Source organism: Mixophyes fleayi, chromosome 7 (assembly GCF_038048845.1).
Source record: "Mixophyes fleayi isolate aMixFle1 chromosome 7, aMixFle1.hap1, whole genome shotgun sequence".
Classification (NCBI taxonomy): Eukaryota; Metazoa; Chordata; class Amphibia; order Anura; family Limnodynastidae; genus Mixophyes; species Mixophyes fleayi.
The window spans coordinates 143,865,075-143,885,681 of NC_134408.1; the positions used below are offsets into that span (position 1 = coordinate 143,865,075).

General features: G+C 43.0%; 1 protein-coding gene across 1 annotated transcript in view; it reads right to left on the bottom strand.

Moving 5' to 3' along the window:
* Positions 1 to 20,607, bottom strand: part of LOC142098262 (unconventional myosin-X-like) — a 79,619-nt gene that overhangs the window by 18,111 nt on the left and 40,901 nt on the right. Inside the window, exons 10-27 of the mRNA XM_075180967.1 lie at positions 20,145 to 20,274; positions 18,880 to 18,998; positions 16,933 to 17,079; positions 16,129 to 16,229; positions 15,679 to 15,745; positions 14,765 to 14,857; positions 14,116 to 14,184; positions 13,753 to 13,835; positions 13,532 to 13,640; positions 13,033 to 13,113; positions 11,902 to 12,026; positions 10,058 to 10,172; positions 6,839 to 6,945; positions 5,133 to 5,423; positions 4,004 to 4,043; positions 2,279 to 3,073; positions 1,698 to 1,821; positions 519 to 765 (exon numbers count right to left, since the gene is read on the bottom strand). Of these exons, the coding sequence (XP_075037068.1) occupies positions 519 to 765; positions 1,698 to 1,821; positions 2,279 to 3,073; positions 4,004 to 4,043; positions 5,133 to 5,423; positions 6,839 to 6,945; positions 10,058 to 10,172; positions 11,902 to 12,026; positions 13,033 to 13,113; positions 13,532 to 13,640; positions 13,753 to 13,835; positions 14,116 to 14,184; positions 14,765 to 14,857; positions 15,679 to 15,745; positions 16,129 to 16,229; positions 16,933 to 17,079; positions 18,880 to 18,998; positions 20,145 to 20,274 (2,843 nt within the window). The remainder of the gene's footprint in view (positions 1 to 518; positions 766 to 1,697; positions 1,822 to 2,278; positions 3,074 to 4,003; positions 4,044 to 5,132; positions 5,424 to 6,838; positions 6,946 to 10,057; positions 10,173 to 11,901; positions 12,027 to 13,032; positions 13,114 to 13,531; positions 13,641 to 13,752; positions 13,836 to 14,115; positions 14,185 to 14,764; positions 14,858 to 15,678; positions 15,746 to 16,128; positions 16,230 to 16,932; positions 17,080 to 18,879; positions 18,999 to 20,144; positions 20,275 to 20,607) is intronic.

The following is a 20,607-nucleotide window of genomic DNA, read 5'->3' on the forward strand; positions in this document are numbered from 1 at the left end:
ACACACACACAACGCACAGAGGCGTCACACACACACAACGCACAGAGGCGTCACACACACACAACGCACAGAGGCGTCACACACACTCAGCAGCCACCTAACCAGCCACCCTCACAGTGCATACTCCAGAAGAGGTTCCTGCCAGAAACTCAGAACCAAGCAGGGACATAACACACGAATGTTGCGCCTGCACCTTCTTTAAAATGCCTGGAAGACATTTATGAACACGGGTACACAAAAGGTTTTTGTAACTCAGAATCTGACTGTGTTATAGAATGAAAACAAGTTTACTGGGCTGGTCTGTCTCAGAGCTCCTGTAAAGCGCTGTAAAGAGGAGGACGCGACCAACAGATCTTTAGAAGAAGTTCACTGAATAATAAATGCTTCAGTATAATATATTTATGATTATTAATAAGTAAATAAATGGGAACTGCTGTGACCTTTAAACCCAAGCGAATATCTAACGTCTGCGCGGAGGTTCTAGCCGGCACTGAGTGCGCACACGGAGTACTACTCACTTGGCCGCTCGGATATCGATGGTCCCTCTCAGCCTCTCCTCGCTGTCATTCTCAAAGTACATCAGCTTGGACTCCCGCAGTACAAACCAGCGCCGCTTCCAGTTGCGCCTGGAGAGTGTGGACATCCCACCACCCTTCTTGTAGAGCCACCCCGATTTCAGAGCTTCCTGCTTAGTGCGGAACCACATGAATGTTTCGTCCTTCAGCACACACCACCGCCGCCTCCACAGGTTCATCAGGCCGCCGGCTAGAAGGACAATATATACCGTACATAAATACATTGTTCTGTTTCATCAGATAGTGAGTTAATTAGACGCGTTCCTCTATGCTTTTATGCATGTTCCATCTTCCATATACAATACCAATTCCCTTAAAGAGTCTCAAGCAGAGAGGGGGACTGTATTCATGTTTGTAATATTAGCTCTCCTACCCTCACTATAGACAATTACTTGACCTATTTAGTGTACCTGGGCCAAATATTCACTGTGTAACGCTGTAATTGCTTCCAAAATTCTTAATATGAGGACAACTCCACAAACAATGACAGAGGCCCGCCTCCATCTAACTGCATTTTGGCGGAGTCAATAAAATTGTATATGGGGTGAGGTATATAGAGATATCAGAGGCCAGTTGTTATATAGAAATGTTTCTAAGACTTTTCATATTTAAGTTTATAGGCTTATGATTTAAGCAACAAGAATACACTAAAACTAGTCACAAAAGTGTCAAAAAAAAATCAGGTTGAATGCCAACAACGTGTCCACAGATATCGGCTCACCCCACCAGTTGTTGTGCCCAACCCGGTACCAAACTATCTCTAATATGGCAATCCACGTGTGTTTTGGCCGAAGAGACAGTCGCTCAGAGACCACCGTAACCCTTGTGTTATCCTCAAGCTCTCCAAAACAGAGTTGCTGATATGATGATAATGTTCATGATAAGTTATTGCAGGTTAACACTGTTGCACAGATAACTACGTAACAAGGTAATGGACACTTTCATTTTCTAATCTGCACTAGAAAAATGGTTGTTAGAATCTTTTTGGTTGCTATGGGTTACAGACCAGTTTTACATAGTTACTTGTGAATCAGGTATCAAATATCAGAATGCTGAGTATGTGTGGATCCATCTATGTATAGCAGTAAAATATCAGGTGTTACTGGCTCGAACATCCACTACCTTTCATATAGAGGTAACTGTGGAAATACGGTGGGCCCCCTCCGTTAAACAGAGTGACGCGCGAGGTCATTAATTCTTCGTCAGTGTCAATGTGGCTATCCGCTTCTTCATCACTGTCCAAAAACTGCAAAGTAAAAAAATAAAGATAATAATACTATATATAAATTATAGTCAACCGAGCACGGAGAGCTCTTAAATAATTAAACAATAGAAGGAGTCTTCTCAATAACCATTCTATAATCTCAGTACAGACACTTCCTGCACAGTCTAAGAAAACCACAGACTCTTAAAGGCTTTTGTACAGTAACAGCAACAATAATCTTTTCTTTGGCTATAAGAATTCAAAAGAGCTCAGACAAGTCAACAGAATATAGAAAGTCTATAAAAATAAACACAGCAATAGTTTAACTAGAGATTAAAGATGCAAATGAGAGCGAAAAACAAGCAGTAGAAATACAGAATTTTCTGTTCTACAAAAGTTTTATATATTTGGGAAGTTTTTTCCAGTAATATGATCAAGAAATTCAAAATGGTAAATCCAAAGATTTTCTATTTTCTTTTAGATATGAGGGAATACTAACCGAATCCATACTTCCACACTGTGACCCATAGCTTCCAGGCTTGGAAATCCGAAGAATCTCATCATCGGTTAGGTGTCCATCGCTCGAGTTCCTGGCATCGGTAGAACCTGGTGGGCCTTCGTCAAACTCTTCATGATCGTAGTCTGACTCCACGTCGGGAGGGTAGCTGTAGATGGGCTCTTGCGCTTCCTCGCTGTTGCTCTGTGCGTCTGATAAGCACTGGTAAATGCTCTCAGACTTATCAGAGATGGCGCTGTATGGATCTTGAGCAGATAAAAGCTCCAGCGGGGAGACCTGTGAATCTGTAGAGTTGCCCGTTTGGTCTTCAGGGATTTTCATGTAGGTTCCATCCTCGGAGAAGCTCTCGCTGGTCCTCATGACCTCGTCTTCCAGTAGCATGGGAGGTGGAGGTGGAAACATCTCATCATCTGCATGAAATCCCTCATCCACCTCCTCCTCGGCCAAAGGTGCCACCACGCTGCCTTCCACATTCAAAGGTCCATCAATCCCATTCTCCAAACTGTTGGTGCTCTCATCCAAATTCCCAAAGTCCAACAGCTCCAGAAATTCTTGGGCCACCCGAGAGGCTTCCTTCTCCAGCTTGTGGATCTGCTGCTCTCGCTGTCGTGTCACCTCGTTTCGTGTATCCACACAGGAGATGGACACACCATCCATCTTCTGTTGGTGATGCAGCTTCTCGATCTCTTTCTCTAGCCTCAAGATCTCCTCCATCTGTCGCCTCTCCTCTTCTTGCAGTAGGAGGTTCTCCAGGTTTCGTGCTTTCTCCTGTTCTTCCTAAATGTGGACAGCATGACCATTAATTGTTAATGTTTTAAAATCTGTGGTGACTATTTGTGCATGTTATACACCGGATTTCAAAATCATTTTATTCACCCCAAACCCTCCCATGAACATTGACGGAATCAGCCGCAGAGGAGACAACAGAATCATTTAGGCCATTCACAAAACCTATTGTACATTAACAGGTTGATGTATACTTTCTTTTTCCCTGCTCTCTCTAGGCCTTTACTATACTATTGGATATAAGAAATGACAGATCGTATATCAGGGAAGACCGTATATTGAGTCAGCCATTGATTCAGTTACAGGAGATGGTGAACTATAAAGAAAGAGCGAAATATCCAGAAAAGAGAGAGAAATGTACACATTGCATAGTGGCCTAGTGGGCAGCACAGTGGCCTAGTGGTTAGCACTTCTGCCTCACAGCACTGGGATCATGAGTTTGATTCCCGACCATGGCCTTATCTGTGTGGAGTTTGTATGTTCTCCCTGTGTTTGCGTGGGTTTTCTCCGGGTGCTCAGGTTTCCTCCCACACTCCAAAAACATATTAGTAGGTGAATTGGCTGCTATCAAAATTGACCCTAGTCTCTCCCTCCCTTTCTGTCTGTGTGAGTGTGTGTCTATATTAGGGAATTTAGACTGTAAGCTCCAATGGGGCAGGAACTGATGTGAATGAGTTCTCTGTACAGCGCTGCGGAATTAGTGGCGCTATATAAATAGATGATGATGATGATGATGATTCGGGCACAACGCAGAGAGAACTTGTCAAACAGTAGAGATCATTTATAAGGCCGATAGATGCACAACTGCCCCTAAGCGGTGGAGAGAACTTAGCGGGCAGCCGCAGCATTTGATCTTTTTGCACACTTGGAGCAGACATACGTCCCACTTGCAACATCAGATTGTGTATTTACGGTACTAACCTGAGCGGCCCGCAGCTCAGCCTCCAATCTCTCCTGTTCCCTAGAAAGGAGAGAAAAAAAGGCAATCAGCAGATTTTATACATTGACCGTGGATCCCGGATAACAGGACACAGCCTCTTGTAACTTTGTATGGTAAAAAGATGCGCAGAGTTTGTGTATTTTTCTAAGAAAGGCCCCATCAAATTCTCACCGCATCGTCTCAACCATCTCTGATTAAACCTTTAACAGAGCCGTTAATTGTCCTCCCAAGTATGTTAGCAGGGGTTAAAACACGCATGCGCAGCAGCTCCGTTTCGGCAGCACTGTACTGTACAGCAGCCGCGGCGCTGTCAAAGAAGCTTCCGCGGCGGTGCTGTATACAATACAGCACCGCCGCGGACGCTTGTTTGACAGCGCCACGGCTGCTGTATAGTACAGTGCCGCTATAGTGGGCACTTAGTTAGCGGAGGGGGGGGGGGGGGTTTCTGGAGACCCAGAAACCCCCCTGCGTGCGCCACTGGTTAGATATATTTAAAATGCAATTTTTTTTACTTGGCCTAGAAAAGACTCAGTGGGGATGTTGCCTATAGCAACCAATCAGATTCTAGCTGTCATTTTGTAGGAGGTACTAAATAAATGAAAGCTAGAATCTGATTGGTTGCTATGGGCAACATCCCCACTTTTTCAAACCCGCAGCTTAGTAAATCTAGCCTTTAGAGAGGGTTTAAGTGGTTTGTAACTTGACCCACTAAAGAACATATTGCTACAACTAACTGGATCCTCCTGTGGTTTTCTCCCAACAGTAGTCTGTGGGGAGGATCCTAAAACGGTCACATGACACCGCGAGAGGATGAGAAGGCTCAACTGTGGCCTATTCAGGAAATTAGGGTCTCCGCCTAAACACAGGACCCCCTCCCAACAGTACAGAGGAAAGTCCTATTGGTCTGACCCACATTTCAGGTAAGGGAATTAAGGCTTGTAGAACAAAACAAATTAAATGGTTAAAAAAAAAAAAAAAAAAAAAAAAAAAAAGCCAAATTAGCCTTTGGCGCTGAAGCACGGATGGACTTTCATCGGAGGGGGGACACTAGTTTGGATTTAAGCTCCTACTTTTGTGAAGCCAAGATTTGTCCAAACTCTCTCTCTCTACCTTCTCTCCTCCTCTTCTCTTCTTTTTCTCTCTTCCTCCATTTTCCGCTGCTCTTCCAGCTCCTGCCTCCGTCTCTCTTCCTCCTCTTTCCGCTTCCTTTCTTCCTCTTCCCGCCGCCTCCTCTCTTCCTCCAGCATTTGCCGATAGAGGCGTCTGGCTGTCCTCCCCCGCCAGTGCTTCTGAAACTGCACAGCGGAGCGCTGAAGGCGTACAAACGCGGTTCTCCAGAAATGAGCCCGGTAGTTCTTCTGAATGGTGACGATGCTGAGCCGGACTCGCTTATAATGCTTTCTGGAGGGCAGGAGAGATAAAGGCAGCAAGTTAGCGACTGGGACAACTATCTAGTTCATTTCACTCTTAATTAAGGGTTTGGATTCTACAAGCAAAGAAACAAAAACACCACAAGAAACAACTTGTAGTCTAGACAGATTAGACATTTTCAAGAGCAGAGCAAGTAACTGGAGATAGGACAGAGTTTTCTAGGATAGAATCATTTTGAAACTACATCCTATTAACGATAACAACTTGAATTCAGCAGAGTAAACCTGGACCAACCTTCACTGTACACTCTAGTTTCCCCTAGTTCTCCGCACAGCATACTAAAGCTCCTCTGTGCAACAGTATAACACACCCATGATCCTTCACACCACTGCAAACTGGTGCACAGTATCACTGCATACATGGTATTGTTTGCAACACTGTATCCTACAGCTCCACATCCCTACTGCATACTCCCAAGTAACTGTATTACTATACAGTTTATTGTATGCAACCCTGTATCCTGCAGCTGCCCTGCTCCATACTGCCAAGTCCCTGCAGAGCTATACATTTTCCTCAGTACCGCTACACACCTATGATTCTTTGCAGTACTACATATTGACACATCTGTGATACAAAGTGTCGCTGCACACTATGTACACCTTACAGCACTGCATCCGAAGTTCCTTCTGTTACTGTAAACTTCTGAGTCCCTGCAGCACTAGACATTCCAGCTCCCCAGCATCCCTGTAGAATCCAACATCAATGCTCCACACAGTCGCTGCACCCTCCTGGTTTCTGCATCTTGCACGACAGAATTACCTAGTCCTACATCCTGTCCTGGGGACCCCAAACAACACAACATGCTAAAAATAGAACGCTTATTTGTAACAGTCCCTTTGTAATCCCAAAATAACCCCTGGCTACATCTGTCCAACACTTCTGTACAATTGATGCCATAATCCTAATAAACGTTTTGGAGGAAGTTTTTGTCTACAGGAAAAGTTATTCTGTACTATGTATGATCAGCAACAATATAATGAGCCGCTTGTCTCCCCCGCAATTTGATTATATACATTATACAAACATTTTTCTATCGGTACAATCACGTGCCCAGCAAAAGAATATCGAGGCAAGGACATATTTAAAAAGTTAAAAAAATAATAATTGAATAGGTTATCAAAAAATAATTTATCAGCAGACTTTTATACAAACTGTAGCAATATAACCCTGCACCTAACAAAGACATTGATTCCCTGCCACAATTTGATCTTTCTTACAAGCCTAGGAGCAGAGCCATATCTACTAAGTAGGGATCTAGATCATGAATTCAGCACCTCGCTCTATGAACATCTTTCAGGTTATTCAAAATGCAACGAGAGAAATTCCAGCAGAAGATGGTTTGCCGGATACACTTCTTGCCCAGGGCTGCGGGAGCCGAGTCTTACCTTGTAATGTATCCTTGGATGTGAGCTCGGATCACCAAGGCTGCTCTCCTCAGTTCCTGCTCCCGACTCTTCTCCAGCCGCTGCTCCAGAGCCTCTTTGAGGAACACCTGCGGGTGAGGAAAGACACCCTCTCATTGAGGTGCTGGGAGCCATAGGACAGGTAGAAGTCACAGCTAGGTGGGAGAGGACTGCGTCACTCCACAGTCAGTGCCCGGTGCACGCAGCTACGGTTCCCTCTCACCCTTTAGCACCAGGAACGGCCAGAAGTAATATATGGGGAGGGGATTGCACAGAGGAGGGGGGAGATGGACAGCACGGTCACGTCATGCATAAGAGAGACAGACACTGGGATACACAAGGCAGGTCAGAAGGAGATACACAGTAGTGTAAATATAAGACACACAGGATGGGAGGGACACGGGGGACAGAGGAATGTACACAGGATGGGAAACAAAAATAAGACAGGATACAGAGATGGGTTTAGTAGAAAGAAAAGGGATCATATACACAAAGGAGTGGTAACACCGGTTATATGTGAGACAAAAGGACATTTCAGCAGAAGACCTAAAAGACACGTTCCAAGAACAGACAAAGAAGTCGACAATATAATAATTAAGAAAAGAGAATTAGCGGTATAAAGTGAGTCCCGTACATACACAATACGCTTACAGTCACCAGTAGTTGGCCACACACTCTCTCGTTACTGGAAGAAGCATTTCTTGCTCTATACTGTACAAGTAATTGCAGCTGTTTTATTTGGTTAAAAAAAAATATGACAAAGAATCTCCCCCCTCTCCTTGCTCTCCCGGCTTCCTTCCAGAAGTTGTTCCTTCCGTTCACAAACAATCGACGGGAGAAAGAACACATGGAGCAGAGTAACTGAGCTGGCTGGCAGTCGGTGCAGCATGTACTGTACAGGGTCTATGTAACTCAGCTATAGGAGGGAGGGACTGGGTCTGTCTAAGCAGTGCATAAATAGCACAAGTGGGGACTTTGGTGGAGCAGGGGGTGATGGTGCTTGGTGTAAAGGAGACATTTAGTGGATCAGTGTAAGATATTGTAGGAGAAGACTAGTGTAACAGTGCTATACAATGTGGGGAAATCATTGGAGCAGCCCCAGACAGTGTCACATGGTCAAATCACATCCAAGCTTTCAATGGTACATTTTCATACAAAAAGACTGGACTGAAACCGAGCTGTGTTACAATTATGCAAATAGACTTATGATCCTACAACTTTTTATTTTCGGTCACATCAATATCACTAATTTTTTGACTTGTGATCAGATTTTTAAAACTGGGATTAAAAAAAAAGATCTAATTTTAACCAGAGGGGGGCCGCCAGCAGCCAGGGAGCGCGGGGGGCCGCCAGCAGCCAGGGAGCGCGGGGGGCCGCCAGCAGCCAGGGAGCGCGGGGGGCCGCCAGCAGCCAGGGAGCGCGGGGGGCCGCCAGCAGCCAGGGAGCGCGGGGGGCCGCCAGCAGCCAGGGAGCGCGGGGGGCCGCCAGCAGCCAGGGAGCGCGGGGGGCCGCCAGCAGCCAGGGAGCGCGGGGGGCCGCCAGCAGCCAGGGAGCGCGGGGGCTCAGTTATGTTATTGCAGAAGTTGTTTTTGCTTGTACCCCTATGAGGTGCAAGCAAAAATGAGTGAAGTGCATTACTTACACATAGCAAGGAAAAGAGAACGCACAAGGTACCTACAGACACTAGGGGGTACTCGAATCGCCCCCTATGAGATCTGGAGGAGTTGCCAGCTATATAATGTTAACACCAATGTGAGTGCATTGCTTACACAGACAGAGAGAGATAACGGGATCTGTACACAGGGTGGACACTGCACAATGAGGGTTAGGATCAATATTAAACTGCAATAACACTTCTCCACTGTTAAAAGAACTCATCCCATTCAAGGCATAAGAACGAACATACAAAAGGCGCTGGGAGCTGCCTGTGACCTTGAGCAGAACAAAGAGGCCTTTCTGTGCGACATGCCAGAGGCAACAGGCTTCTGATCCCATCCACAATAACCCTGTGTAATTAGGACAGGCCTGGCGTTCATCCACCAGCTCCCAACTTGTGCCACCCAACAAGGGCAAGCTCCATGTGACTCCTCTCGGCTCCCTCCGTCACACAACTCCATGTGATATCACCCCGCTCCTGACCCACACAACCCCCCCCCCCCGTCTCTCCTCCACCCACTGCTTCATACCACAGGGTGGAGCATCGCCCGACGGAGGGCAAACAAATCAGTCACGGTGGTTTCTCACTTAAAACATAACGAGTGTCTCGGAGTGTGGAAACAATACGTATTTCATAACACAGACTATAGAATGACATTAGAAGAGAATCTACCACCGATAATAGAAGAAAAGAATGGCTCATTCTCTTCAGAACACTGCCAGCCATCTAGTGAGACCAGATTCATTCTCCAGATTCTTGTTTTACAATCAAACCCATCATAATTAATAAAAACCACAGACAATTGGCTGTATTGAAAATATTTATTCTTGTATGAATCATGCTGCTAATTGTAGATCTAATACTGTACGACAGAGGCAACAGTTGGCTTTCTAGCCAAGGAACTACAAGTTCCAGCATGCCCTGTTAAATGGTGGCAGAATCCTAGGTTGCTTTGTAGGTCTACTATACAACTTTGTCCATGATCATAAACTGAAGGACAACCCTTTATGTTCGTCAGGAAATTATGATTGGTGTATTTTATAGGCAAACAGGAGTTGTTGGTCCAAGTATTGCCCTGATCAGCTAAGACCAGGGTTATATTAGGTTAGGCCAGTGTTGGCTAACCTGTAACACTCCAGGTGTTCTGAAACTACAAGTCCCAGCATACCCTTCCAGCAATAAGCTGCTATATATTGGCAAAGCATGCTGGGATTTGTAGTTTCACAACACCTGGAGTGTCACAGGTTAGCCAACACTGGGTTAGGCCATGCACAAATTACTAAGGCCCTTTCTTGATGCCCCGAGCAGCTGGGAATACCCCCAAAAAATAAAAAAAAAAGTCAGGACTGTTGCAGGAATGGTGAATTTGGAAGTGGTCCTAAAAAGCCATTTCCTTCCTGAAACTTTATGTATACTGTTAACCAGAGAGCTTCTAGTTTACATATTGGATAACAATCCCTGACCCCATGACTGGAATCTACATGCACCAAACTAAATTAGCAACAGTGTAACAGCTCGTTATATGGCTAAACTTCTCTCCATACCTTAGTTTTACCGAGCTGCCAGTCTTTTCTTGTCTCATCGAAAGTCTGCAGGAAAGCGGAACATCTCCCCCGAACATCATCTGCACATTTAATGTTATTCAGAAGCATCTTATACCTGCAACCAGAAAACCAGTGTATAGTCAGCAATCCATGTAATACTCACTGCACTAGGAACACAATGGGGAAGTGGCGAGTGGGGGATTGCATTTTGTAAACACAGCCTATATATATGGGGGCTGATTGTGCAGATAATATTAATTTCCTGCAAATCCGCCATCAGGGGGTGGAATGCAGCCCCTGATGTATTGAAAGGACACAAAGGGACGGACTCAGGCTGCGAATTGTAGGGGTGCAAGAGGCCTCAAATTCCCAATGGCATTTGTATTTCTGTTTTTTGTTTTTTTTATTTCCTTTCTTTTTTAGAGGTATGTACTTTTGTTGGTACTGGGGAAGCTGGTATGTGGGGACATACTTCGCGGACTAGGGGAATAAAAAAAAAAAAAATGCTTCTGGGCATAGAAGAAAACTTTTTTAAATGAATGAAAAAGTACCATACACAGGGGCCGATTCAATTGGCCGCGAGGTTCTGTAGATGTGTCTCTGCGGGATATTTCTGGTAACAAGCTTCAACCGTAGTGGTGCCTGCAAAAACTATGTTTTCTGTGCTGAAAAACACAGTTTTGTTCGCTGAAACGCATAGTGCGAGGTTCCTACGGGACCTTGCGGCTAACTGAATTGACCCCTTAAAAACATTGATAGTTGCAGCAAAATTATTGGGGCTGCTCAAGCACTCAGAGTCAGCGCCTATGGATCTGGTCATGGAGGGGTCATTACATAATTAGAGAAGGATCTGTACGCCGGTCACCTTTCTAAATTGAAATAACCTGGGGAGGGAAAACGTGTAGTACATGTAATTTTCCAGTACAATCTTGTCCTTAAACAAGTACCTGTTCTCTCAGACACAATCTATATGGCTTTTCTAGAAGAGGATAAAATTTAGCCTTATATTTGCATGCAATATGTTTTCATATATAATTGCCATTTAACTTTTTTTGGAGCTGCACATACAGAAACCATTACGAACTAAATTATGGTAAATTCAGGGTTTTAGAGTCAGTGCGCAGGTTGTGTTTGGTTACCCATAGACAGAGCAAAGCATTAGTAAGTCACAGCTATCATAAGACTGTACAATAGCAAAGCTTTGATGAATAGATGACAAAAGTAAAACTGCACAGTTGAGAAATTACTTATCTGTTCAAACTGCACTTTGCAAATTTGCAGTGCTCAGCAATCTGTCACAAAATCCCTCTTACAGCAGATATCCAATCTTTCATTCTTAATTGGGGAATATTAAAGTGATTTGCAAACCTTTTTGTTTCCGATATAAACGATTCAGCTTGTCTACAACGCTAAAAGGCTGTTTCCCAGAATGCAACAAAGCTTGTTTTCAACACAGTAAAAAATAAAAAAAACTTATAGTAGTCCTTACTGTCTGCTAAGACTTCTAGTTATAAGTTATAATAAATGGGTAAGGAATGTGGATGTATAAGCTCAGACTACTGCTTTTCAAAAGTGAATTGATACATGCCGGCCGACAGCTCCAGCTCACAACTAGATAGGTTGGAAACAACTTTAAAAAATAAAAAATAAAAATCCTATCAGAACACAGCAGAAGAGTTATTATTAAGAATTTTCAAATAATCTTAAAATTAGTTGAGAGATAAAATTTGACACAGAAAAATTGCACAGTGCACGTTTACATTCCAAGTCATGAAACGCGTTAAGAAACTAGTTATTTTTTTATGACCGAGAGGAGGGGACAGCCTGGGCCGCAATGAACTCACCTGTTTGTGAAATCCTGGTACTGTCTGCGGACGGGATATCCGGCTCTCCGGATCTTCACCGTCTCCAGCATTCCAGAGTATCTCAACTGATTCAGGACAATGTCTGGGCTGAACTTGTCTGGCAGCTGACAGGAGAATAAAAATAATACTCTATGAATGTCAGGCCACAGTATCTTAATAAAATCTAGAATACATCTTGATATACGTGTAAATAGAAAACCCACCTCCGGTACAGTTTCCTAATTAAAAATACTACTGGGGGGTATGATATTTTGTAACAATAAAAGTAAATCTCCTTTCAGTGTAGATTTGCGCTAGTGTTCTGGGAGCCAATCAGAACGCAATGCCGTGGCAGTCCAGAGTAGCATCAATGGGGTGGATTAGCCTTTCCATACTTTAACCCTGACATTATGTACTCCTGGGTGTTGTGTATTTATCGATGACAAGAGCTGTAATTAAACTCACAAAATCTTTTACAACCACTGGGTAGACCAGGGGCGAAACAAGTGGTGACCATTGGGAGTCTGGCATTTCAGTTTAGCGAAGGCATCAGGTAACGCACCACGGTAGCCATAATACGTCCCAGTGTCTTGTAGAGCGATCGACTTGTTGGAAATTACCGTGACAGTGACTGCTCTAGATACTAGATACAAAGCAGGGGGTCTTATTGGAGGGGTGAGAAAAAAGGGTCATTAGTTTTATGAATTATATTGAATCAACAGGTTAGCAATCTATTTTCTTATGGGATGCAAGACAAGTCACAGAGGATGGATATTCGGAAACTGCAAGAATAAACAGATCACATCCTATGTCAGGTGTTGTCCATATTAGGACTACGCCCACCCCTCCGCCCAATGTAGCAGAGCTTCCCTATTCAGTGATAGTTAAGAGAACAGGATGGATTTAATACTGCACTGTGCATACAGCACCAATGGCTTCCAGCAGCTCCTGGTTTCAGGCGAGAGACTCCCACCCCAAAATGTACAGAGTGAGAGTTGAGGTCATAATACAGAGGTTGTCCAAATATGGTCATACACTTCACAAATACTTTATCCTCTGCCTCCTGGTCTTCAGGATGGATGGAGGTAGATAGAGTTAGAGAAGACTGCAGATTAACCAGCCCGTACTCACCTTCTCGTTGTTGGGCTTAATGCAGCGGATGAAGAAGGGGTTTGACGTGCTGAGCATGGCCATGAGAGAGTGCAGGGATTCCTAGATACAAAAAAGAAGTTTTATCATCATCAACGTTTTCTTTGTAGAAACATCTGCATAGACGTTTCAGAGGTCTCTACCAACAGAAAGGGGTTTATTTAGTAAGATAGTGCAGTGCCTGCAACACAATGCAACCAGATTCTAACTTTCATTTTTCTATTGCAAATTCAAAAAATGCAAGCAAACACCTTCTAACATCTGCCCTATAAACGCCAGCCAGTCCTGCTTGATATTTATCAATTATATATATTTGTATAAAAGATATAAAGCTGCATGTACAAAACAGGTTATTATTCTAAATAGCCCTCTGCAAAATCTAAACATAGCACCACAAGAAGGGCAAGAAGGTTGTAGAAGCCTCAGTGACTCTGAGCCCTTAGACAACTGCCTAGATTACCGAACTGATCGCTGCACTTACTCTGAACTGGGAGCTGACTGTTGGCTTCTTCTTCTGTGTTCCCATCTTTAGAGTTTCCTCACCGCATCTGCTGGAGACTTTTTCAAACAGATCGTAGATAAAATCCAGCCTAAACAATGAAGAAATAAACACGGTTATGAGTGTTACGCTCCATATCAGGACAGGTTACGACACAGCCAGGTAATTGTGGATACAGAGGGGTATTTGTCAAACAGACGCACCTGCTGTCTCTTAGCATGTTCAAGACGTCATCACGGAACGTGTCCCTATTCTTCTCCAGGAACCCTTTCACATCATACATGACCTAGAGGAACATGATAGGTGGAATCAGACCCTGAAACACATTTCCACCATATACAGATAGCGAAGCTTTTATTGCAGTGAACGGTGCACTGACGGCGGAGTGGAGAATATCACAATTAATCTCTGCAGTGCACCAATCGCTGCAATAAATGCCACTCCATCTGTACGGCAGTAGAATTCCGCATCCTATTTTCACCACAGTGAAAGGAATCCTATAAACTGAGTGCTGTAAGCACAACAGAGGTTCAGCGTAATGTATGGGACATCCGTTGTGGACTCACCTCCCCCGCATAGTGCTTTATTCCAAATTGGTTCTCGGTCACTCGCGGCTTCACGTAATGTGGGTTATTCTGGGGAACAAACAGAACATCTGTATGACATTGCAGTCAGCAAGAACAGTCACATACAGTACATATAAGTTAACAAAACAAACTAACCAACCGGTGAAAAAAAACAATCGCATCATCAACTCTAATGTGTCACATAATTAACTGAACACAAAATATGATTTATTATAAAAAAAAAGAAGAAAAGAAAAAGGAAACGATTGATCACTGCAGAGTCCTGAACTAAAAAGGCAACTAAATAAGCATCAAAAACAGACACTTTTATTAACAATGTAAAACAGCAAAAATAATGGATTAGAACCAAACACCTTGACAAATTGACTCTAGTTACATAAAAAATAATTAGGATTTTTAAAAGTGGTATCCACCCGTTGTCCCTGGAATATTCAGGAGGCAGGCAGCGCTCCCCAGCACAAATGCCTGTTATTAATAATAGTACAATAAATATTAAATATTCACAGAGCGCAATCGCTGCTCAGACTGATCACTTGCCCAGAAATGTATTGGACACTAACCAATTGTCTAACGGTTTATTAGTCATGGTATGGTTCACTCTGCAGAGCTCAGAGATAAGAGAACTTACCGCATGCTGGTTGTTGAGTTTCTCGAGAAGGGTGAAGTCGGTGCCTTTAGGGAAACGACTCTCTTCGTTGATCAGAGCCAACAATCCTAATTTCTAGAAGCCACATAAAATGATGAGAGAGAACAGAATAGTTACAGACAGCAGCAGAATCAATGAAACGCCCCCAATCTGCTTTCAAAGCACCAAAACATCCATCTATCATCTAATAATATCACAGCCTAGCATAATATTAACTATACAAACTTCAGTTTTAATCTTTTATTGCATTTTTCCAAAACATTCCAAAAGTTCAATATGTATTGTTCAAGATATATACTAGTTTGGATTATATAATTAAGTATGCCATCATACAAAAATAACATATATAAAACTTAGCCACTTTCAAAGTAAGCAACCCACCATCCACAATTACCTTTAACCAAAGTGAGGTAAAGGAAGTCAAACTCCAATCAGGGAGGATAATCTATTTAAGCCAGAGGGATGGACACACAGCCATTGAATACCACGCAAGACTTGGCTATTTCCCATGGTCAATGTTAGTCAAGTAAAACCCCCAAATCGATAAATGACTTGCACATGATTCATTTGTCAGCTGTTTTATGGGTGAAATGCAGCACTTCTGAATACATTTTCAATGTTACCTCCGCTCTACAGCAGGACGGTTTAACTCTTTTTTTTAAACTGCTTTTCTCGCTGAAAGGTAGACATTCAAACACACCCCTCCCTGTTTGACTATTACTGGCCGTTTGCTGCCCAGGTCACATTAAACCACAGTAGGTCAGCTGGAATTCCAAATTCAGTAGAATAGATGTCTAAACAGCACTGATGAACAAAGTACAATATTTCGACCATAAGATTCTAGCTCTTATATTCCCAGCAGCTTGTTCCTTCTACAGACACCATAAAGAGCTCACCTTCTCTACTAGATCCAAACACTCCGCATTGTCCATCCAGTCAATGGCCTCCCAGTGTATCCCTTCCCTAAAGTCATTAAATCAGAAAAACAAGACTTATATTGGGCTGCAAATATCCCACCATATATTTATATGCACATTCACTATATACTGTAGGACAGATGCACTTACAGGATTTGAAATAAGAAACATTTCAGTAGAACACAGCTTGTCTTTATCAATATTTATTTGTCTGCTTCACATTTTCAGTCTCATCATGAAGGGGGTGAATACTTTTTGTAGCCAGAGTATGTATTTATAAAACGTATGTACAATATATCCCAAATACTTCCTACTTCCAAATATCCCAACTCTAAAAGTAGGAAACTTAACTACAGCCACCGAGTTTGAGGTCTCGCCAGCCGTGAGCAGGATAACCCAGAAGACTCTGCTCCATCACCAGCCACCTACCTATTGTATTCCAGCTGCTCCAAGGAGAATATGTGTTTGTTGAAATATTCCTGGAGCTTTTCATTGGCGTAATTAATGTTAAACTGCTCAAACCGATTCACCTGGACGAAGACAGAAATAAAATAAGAACTTACAATGTGTCATAACTCAATATACTCATGTTATCAGCTATAATGGAAGCAAAAGACCAGAGGGCACAGACCCCCTCCCCCCCAGAGAGCGCACAGACCCCCCCCCTCCCCCCCAGAGAGCGCACAGACCCCCTCCCCCCCAGAGAGCGCACAGACCCCCCCCCTCCAGAGAGCGCACAGACCTGTCATTTATAACCTCACAGTATTCAGGGACAAAACGGAGCCTCTTTTGTTGAGATCATAAAACACAAAAAGCTGTCATATATAAAACCGCTACTGATGATATTCACAGATATACAGTATATGTAAAAGTTCCCATATCTTGACAGAACGTAAAGTACGTCATGTATTTATATTTGCTGTGCAGCTCAGTGCAAGCTATTACTCTCTGGTATCAACCATATCCGCCAGAGAAGTCTGTCCAGAAGGAAAAGAAACCTCTTGTGAAGTGGATGAGAAATATATTCAGCTCTGCTCCTTGTACATATTTGTGAATGTTACTAGCACCTCTATTATATAAGCCAACATGTTTAATGTTTAGAGCTTGTTTAGTATATGTTTGTAAATAGCGAAGTGGTAACTTATTAAATATGTGAGGCATAATATACACACTCGGTGTAGTTTCGTTTAACACACAGGTGAGATAACATTACTTTGGCACATTGTGAAATACCTGAAAATTCTCAAAGCCAAAAATATCCAGGATCCCGACGGACTTGAAGTTCTCTTTCCCTCGTATCCGAACATTTATTTTCCCCAGCAGCCAAGAGAAGCACTGAGCGTACAGCGCCATCGCCAGAGAGTCGCGGGAGTCCGTGGCCTGGAGCAGATATAAGTACACGTGTGATAGAGGGTTTGCAGGTAGGAGCAGCCTTATACGAGTGTGTCATTATACGTGTTATCTATTACAGACAGCCCTCCGATTGTTGTCACGTCATTAAGCAAAAAATACAATTACATAATTGCGCATAGCACCAGCAATTGTATATCATCATCAACATTTATTTATATAGCGCCACTGATTCCGCAGCGCTGTACAGAGAACTCACTCACATCAGTCTACTCCAAAGCACTTAAATAACCCTTGAGATTTAGGAAATAAAATAGAATGGAAAAAGAACAGTGTTGCCTCATAAGTGGCCCTAATGTCTCAAACACAGATGAAAACTTCTTAATGTCAAAGAAATTATCTTTAGAACTCATCAAGTACTGTTTTTATTTGCATCAATTGTAAGGTCAGGCAGATTGTAACAGAACTGTGTGTTATTGCCCTCTAGTGGCTGGATAGCAAACCAACCACAGGGTAACGCTCGGAAGCCAGTATTCTCCCACACATCTTTTTCCCAATAAATATCTCCCGATTGATAGCTAACTATTTACCTATTATTGCAGTTGACTGTTCTACTGACTTTTGTTGAGTAAAAAAGCATAAATAAAAATTTGTTTGTAACCCATCTACTTCGGAGATGGGGAATAAATCTTACCAGGTTTGTTTTAAAAAATGGTAGTCTGAGCTCTGACATTCCCACCCTTTCCTATTCACTATAAGATCATTATTATTTTAGTTTATTTATATATTACATGTAGTAAGTCACATCAGTCCCTGCCCCAGTGGAGCTTACAATCTAAATTCTCTACCATATACACACACACACACACACACACACACACACACTCACACCAACTCGGGTCCTGTATTTTCAGCAGCCAATTAACCTACCAGTATGTCTTTGGGTTGTGGAAAGGAACTGGAGCACCCGGAGCAATTCCACACATACATGGGAAGAACATACAAACTTCCCACGGATAGGGCCACGATTGGAATTAAATCCATGACCTTAGCGCTGCGACCTTAGCAATGCTAACAACTGAGCCACCGTGCTGTATATGATGGGGGAGCAATTCCACACATACGTGGGAAGAACATACAAACTCCGCACAGATAAGGCCCTGATTGTAATCAAAACTCATAAACCCAGCGCTGCTAGGAAGCAATGCTAACCACTGTGCTGACCAATCACTGAGCTCCCCAAACAGCCACTACAACTGTTATTTCTTCTACTTTATTGAAAAAATGTTTCTCTCCTCTGTGCAAACTCTAAGGGGTATATTTACTAAACTGCGGGTTTGAAAAAGTGGAGATGTTGCCCATAGCGACCAATCAAATTCTAGCTGTCATTTTGCAGAATGTACTAAATAAATGACAACTAGAATCTGATTGGTTGCTATAGGCAACATCTCCACTTTTTCAAACCCGCAGTTTAGTAAATCTGGCCTAAATGTTACAGAGAAGTTGATACATTTGAATCACAGGGTTTGCAAATTATCTTATTTTTAAATCATATCAATCAACTTATAATAATTTGGAGCAGACGCCTCCTTAAATAATTACATATCTTCCCAACAACATTGATGATATTGGCTTAAATGAAGCATCACTTTATTAAGCACACATCCAACTGCCAGCTGACTGGTGAATATCTGCATTGTATTTCCTGGCTACAATGAATAGTGGCAGTATTGCTATTACAGTCTATGAAGACCCTGTTCTGGGGAGTTACTGAGACACAGGTAACCCCCAAACATATAAAAGGAACAAACGGTTTGTAACCCCCCTCACCTGCTCCACAGTTAGCGGAGAGCTGATCTCTTCCCCCCTGAGGATCATGGATCGCTGGGTGAGAACCTCAGACAACTGGAAGGAATCCAGCCCCAAAAGATCAGCAACGTCACCGAGAACTGAGGGATGGAGAGAGGAATGAGAACAGCAGATATGGAGACGTCCGTTCTGTGCGAATCCCATAGAGAGGATTCAAATTGTGAGCAACTTTATAGCAAACAAGTGATATTACATAAACTACAGTAAATTATATCTGTACAACCTGATGTCAGTCCTACTGTGTTCATTAAGAACATCTGTGTATTATAGGAAAGAGCATTGTCTATATCTTAGGTTATAAGACAAGTCACCGTATCAGGGGCGAACGGAGGATTGTCGGGGGGGGGGGGGGGGTTCCCCCCGACCCCCAATAAAAACCACCCCCCGCGAGAGCTGCTGCGCATGCGCAGCAGCTCCGTTTCGTCAGCGCTGTCCTATACAGCAGCCGCGGCGCTGTCTAAGAAGCGTCCGCGGCGGTGCTGTATACACTACAGCACCGCCGCGGACGCTTCTTTAACAGCGCCGCGGCTGCTGTATAGGACAGTGCAGCTATAGCGGCCACTTAGTTAGCGCAGGGGGGGGTTTCTGGATACTCAGAAACCCCCCCTGCGTGCGCCACTGCGTAGAGGACAGTTACCTATATGAAAGCATGTGGCCTTTAAATGGTCACAGAACTCTGATGATTAAAGCCGAGCTAGGAAACCTATCTAGCTAGATATAACCTCTCTAGCTAGATCTTTGATGTCTCAACATGGCCCGTCAGCCTCCGGGTCTTCACTAGGGGGACTTTATCTCATAACTCATCACTGACACCGGTAGGATCATATCAAACACGTAGGGGTTTACAGAACTGTATTTCATGCACGTATTATCCAATAAAAATAAAAAAAACATATCAGTCGCCGAAAGCAGAGGACACAATAGTCAGACGGATCTGATAACATGCAGGAAATTAAGCCACTAGGTCATTTTATTCATTTATTTTACATATTTTAAAACCCAGAGAATCACTCTGAATATTCTGCGGAAGATTTGCATTTATCTCTGACAATCTATAATTACACAAGGCTCCAACGTGGAAAATAAATAAAAATTATATATATATATATATATATACACATATATACACACACACACACACACACACACACACACACACACACACCATTAGAACCACACACACACACATTAGTGACTAACTCAGGAAGGTTAAAGGTGTCCGTTACCTGCTTTGGTGGTAATTTGAGCCCCCCCTGCAGTCATAAACTCCAGGTTTCCCAGCTGCAAAGTGCCAGATAACAGCTTCCACACCTCCCGGATTTCCTCATCGCTGAAATCCATCACTTGCAGGGCTGTCTGTGACCAGAGATCAGACCAACACAAGGCAATATAATAATACAATATCATATCAATACCTCGTGCCTTAGAGGGGCACTAACCTGAAATCATTCTCTCTTTATTGTATTTCTGACCGGACAGTTAATGTAAACATCACGTCTCTATCCATAGATTTAAGTTTTATGTGGACAGGGAAGGGAGGGGTTAGAAAAGTGCTGATCTCATAGATGTTAGGGACCAAAAATGGAAAAAAAACAAAAAAAAAAAAAACTTATCATACATCAGAGATTTGGGCACAGACAAGGTAAATATATAGCAAAATAAATTTTCATTTAAAAAAACAACAAAAAA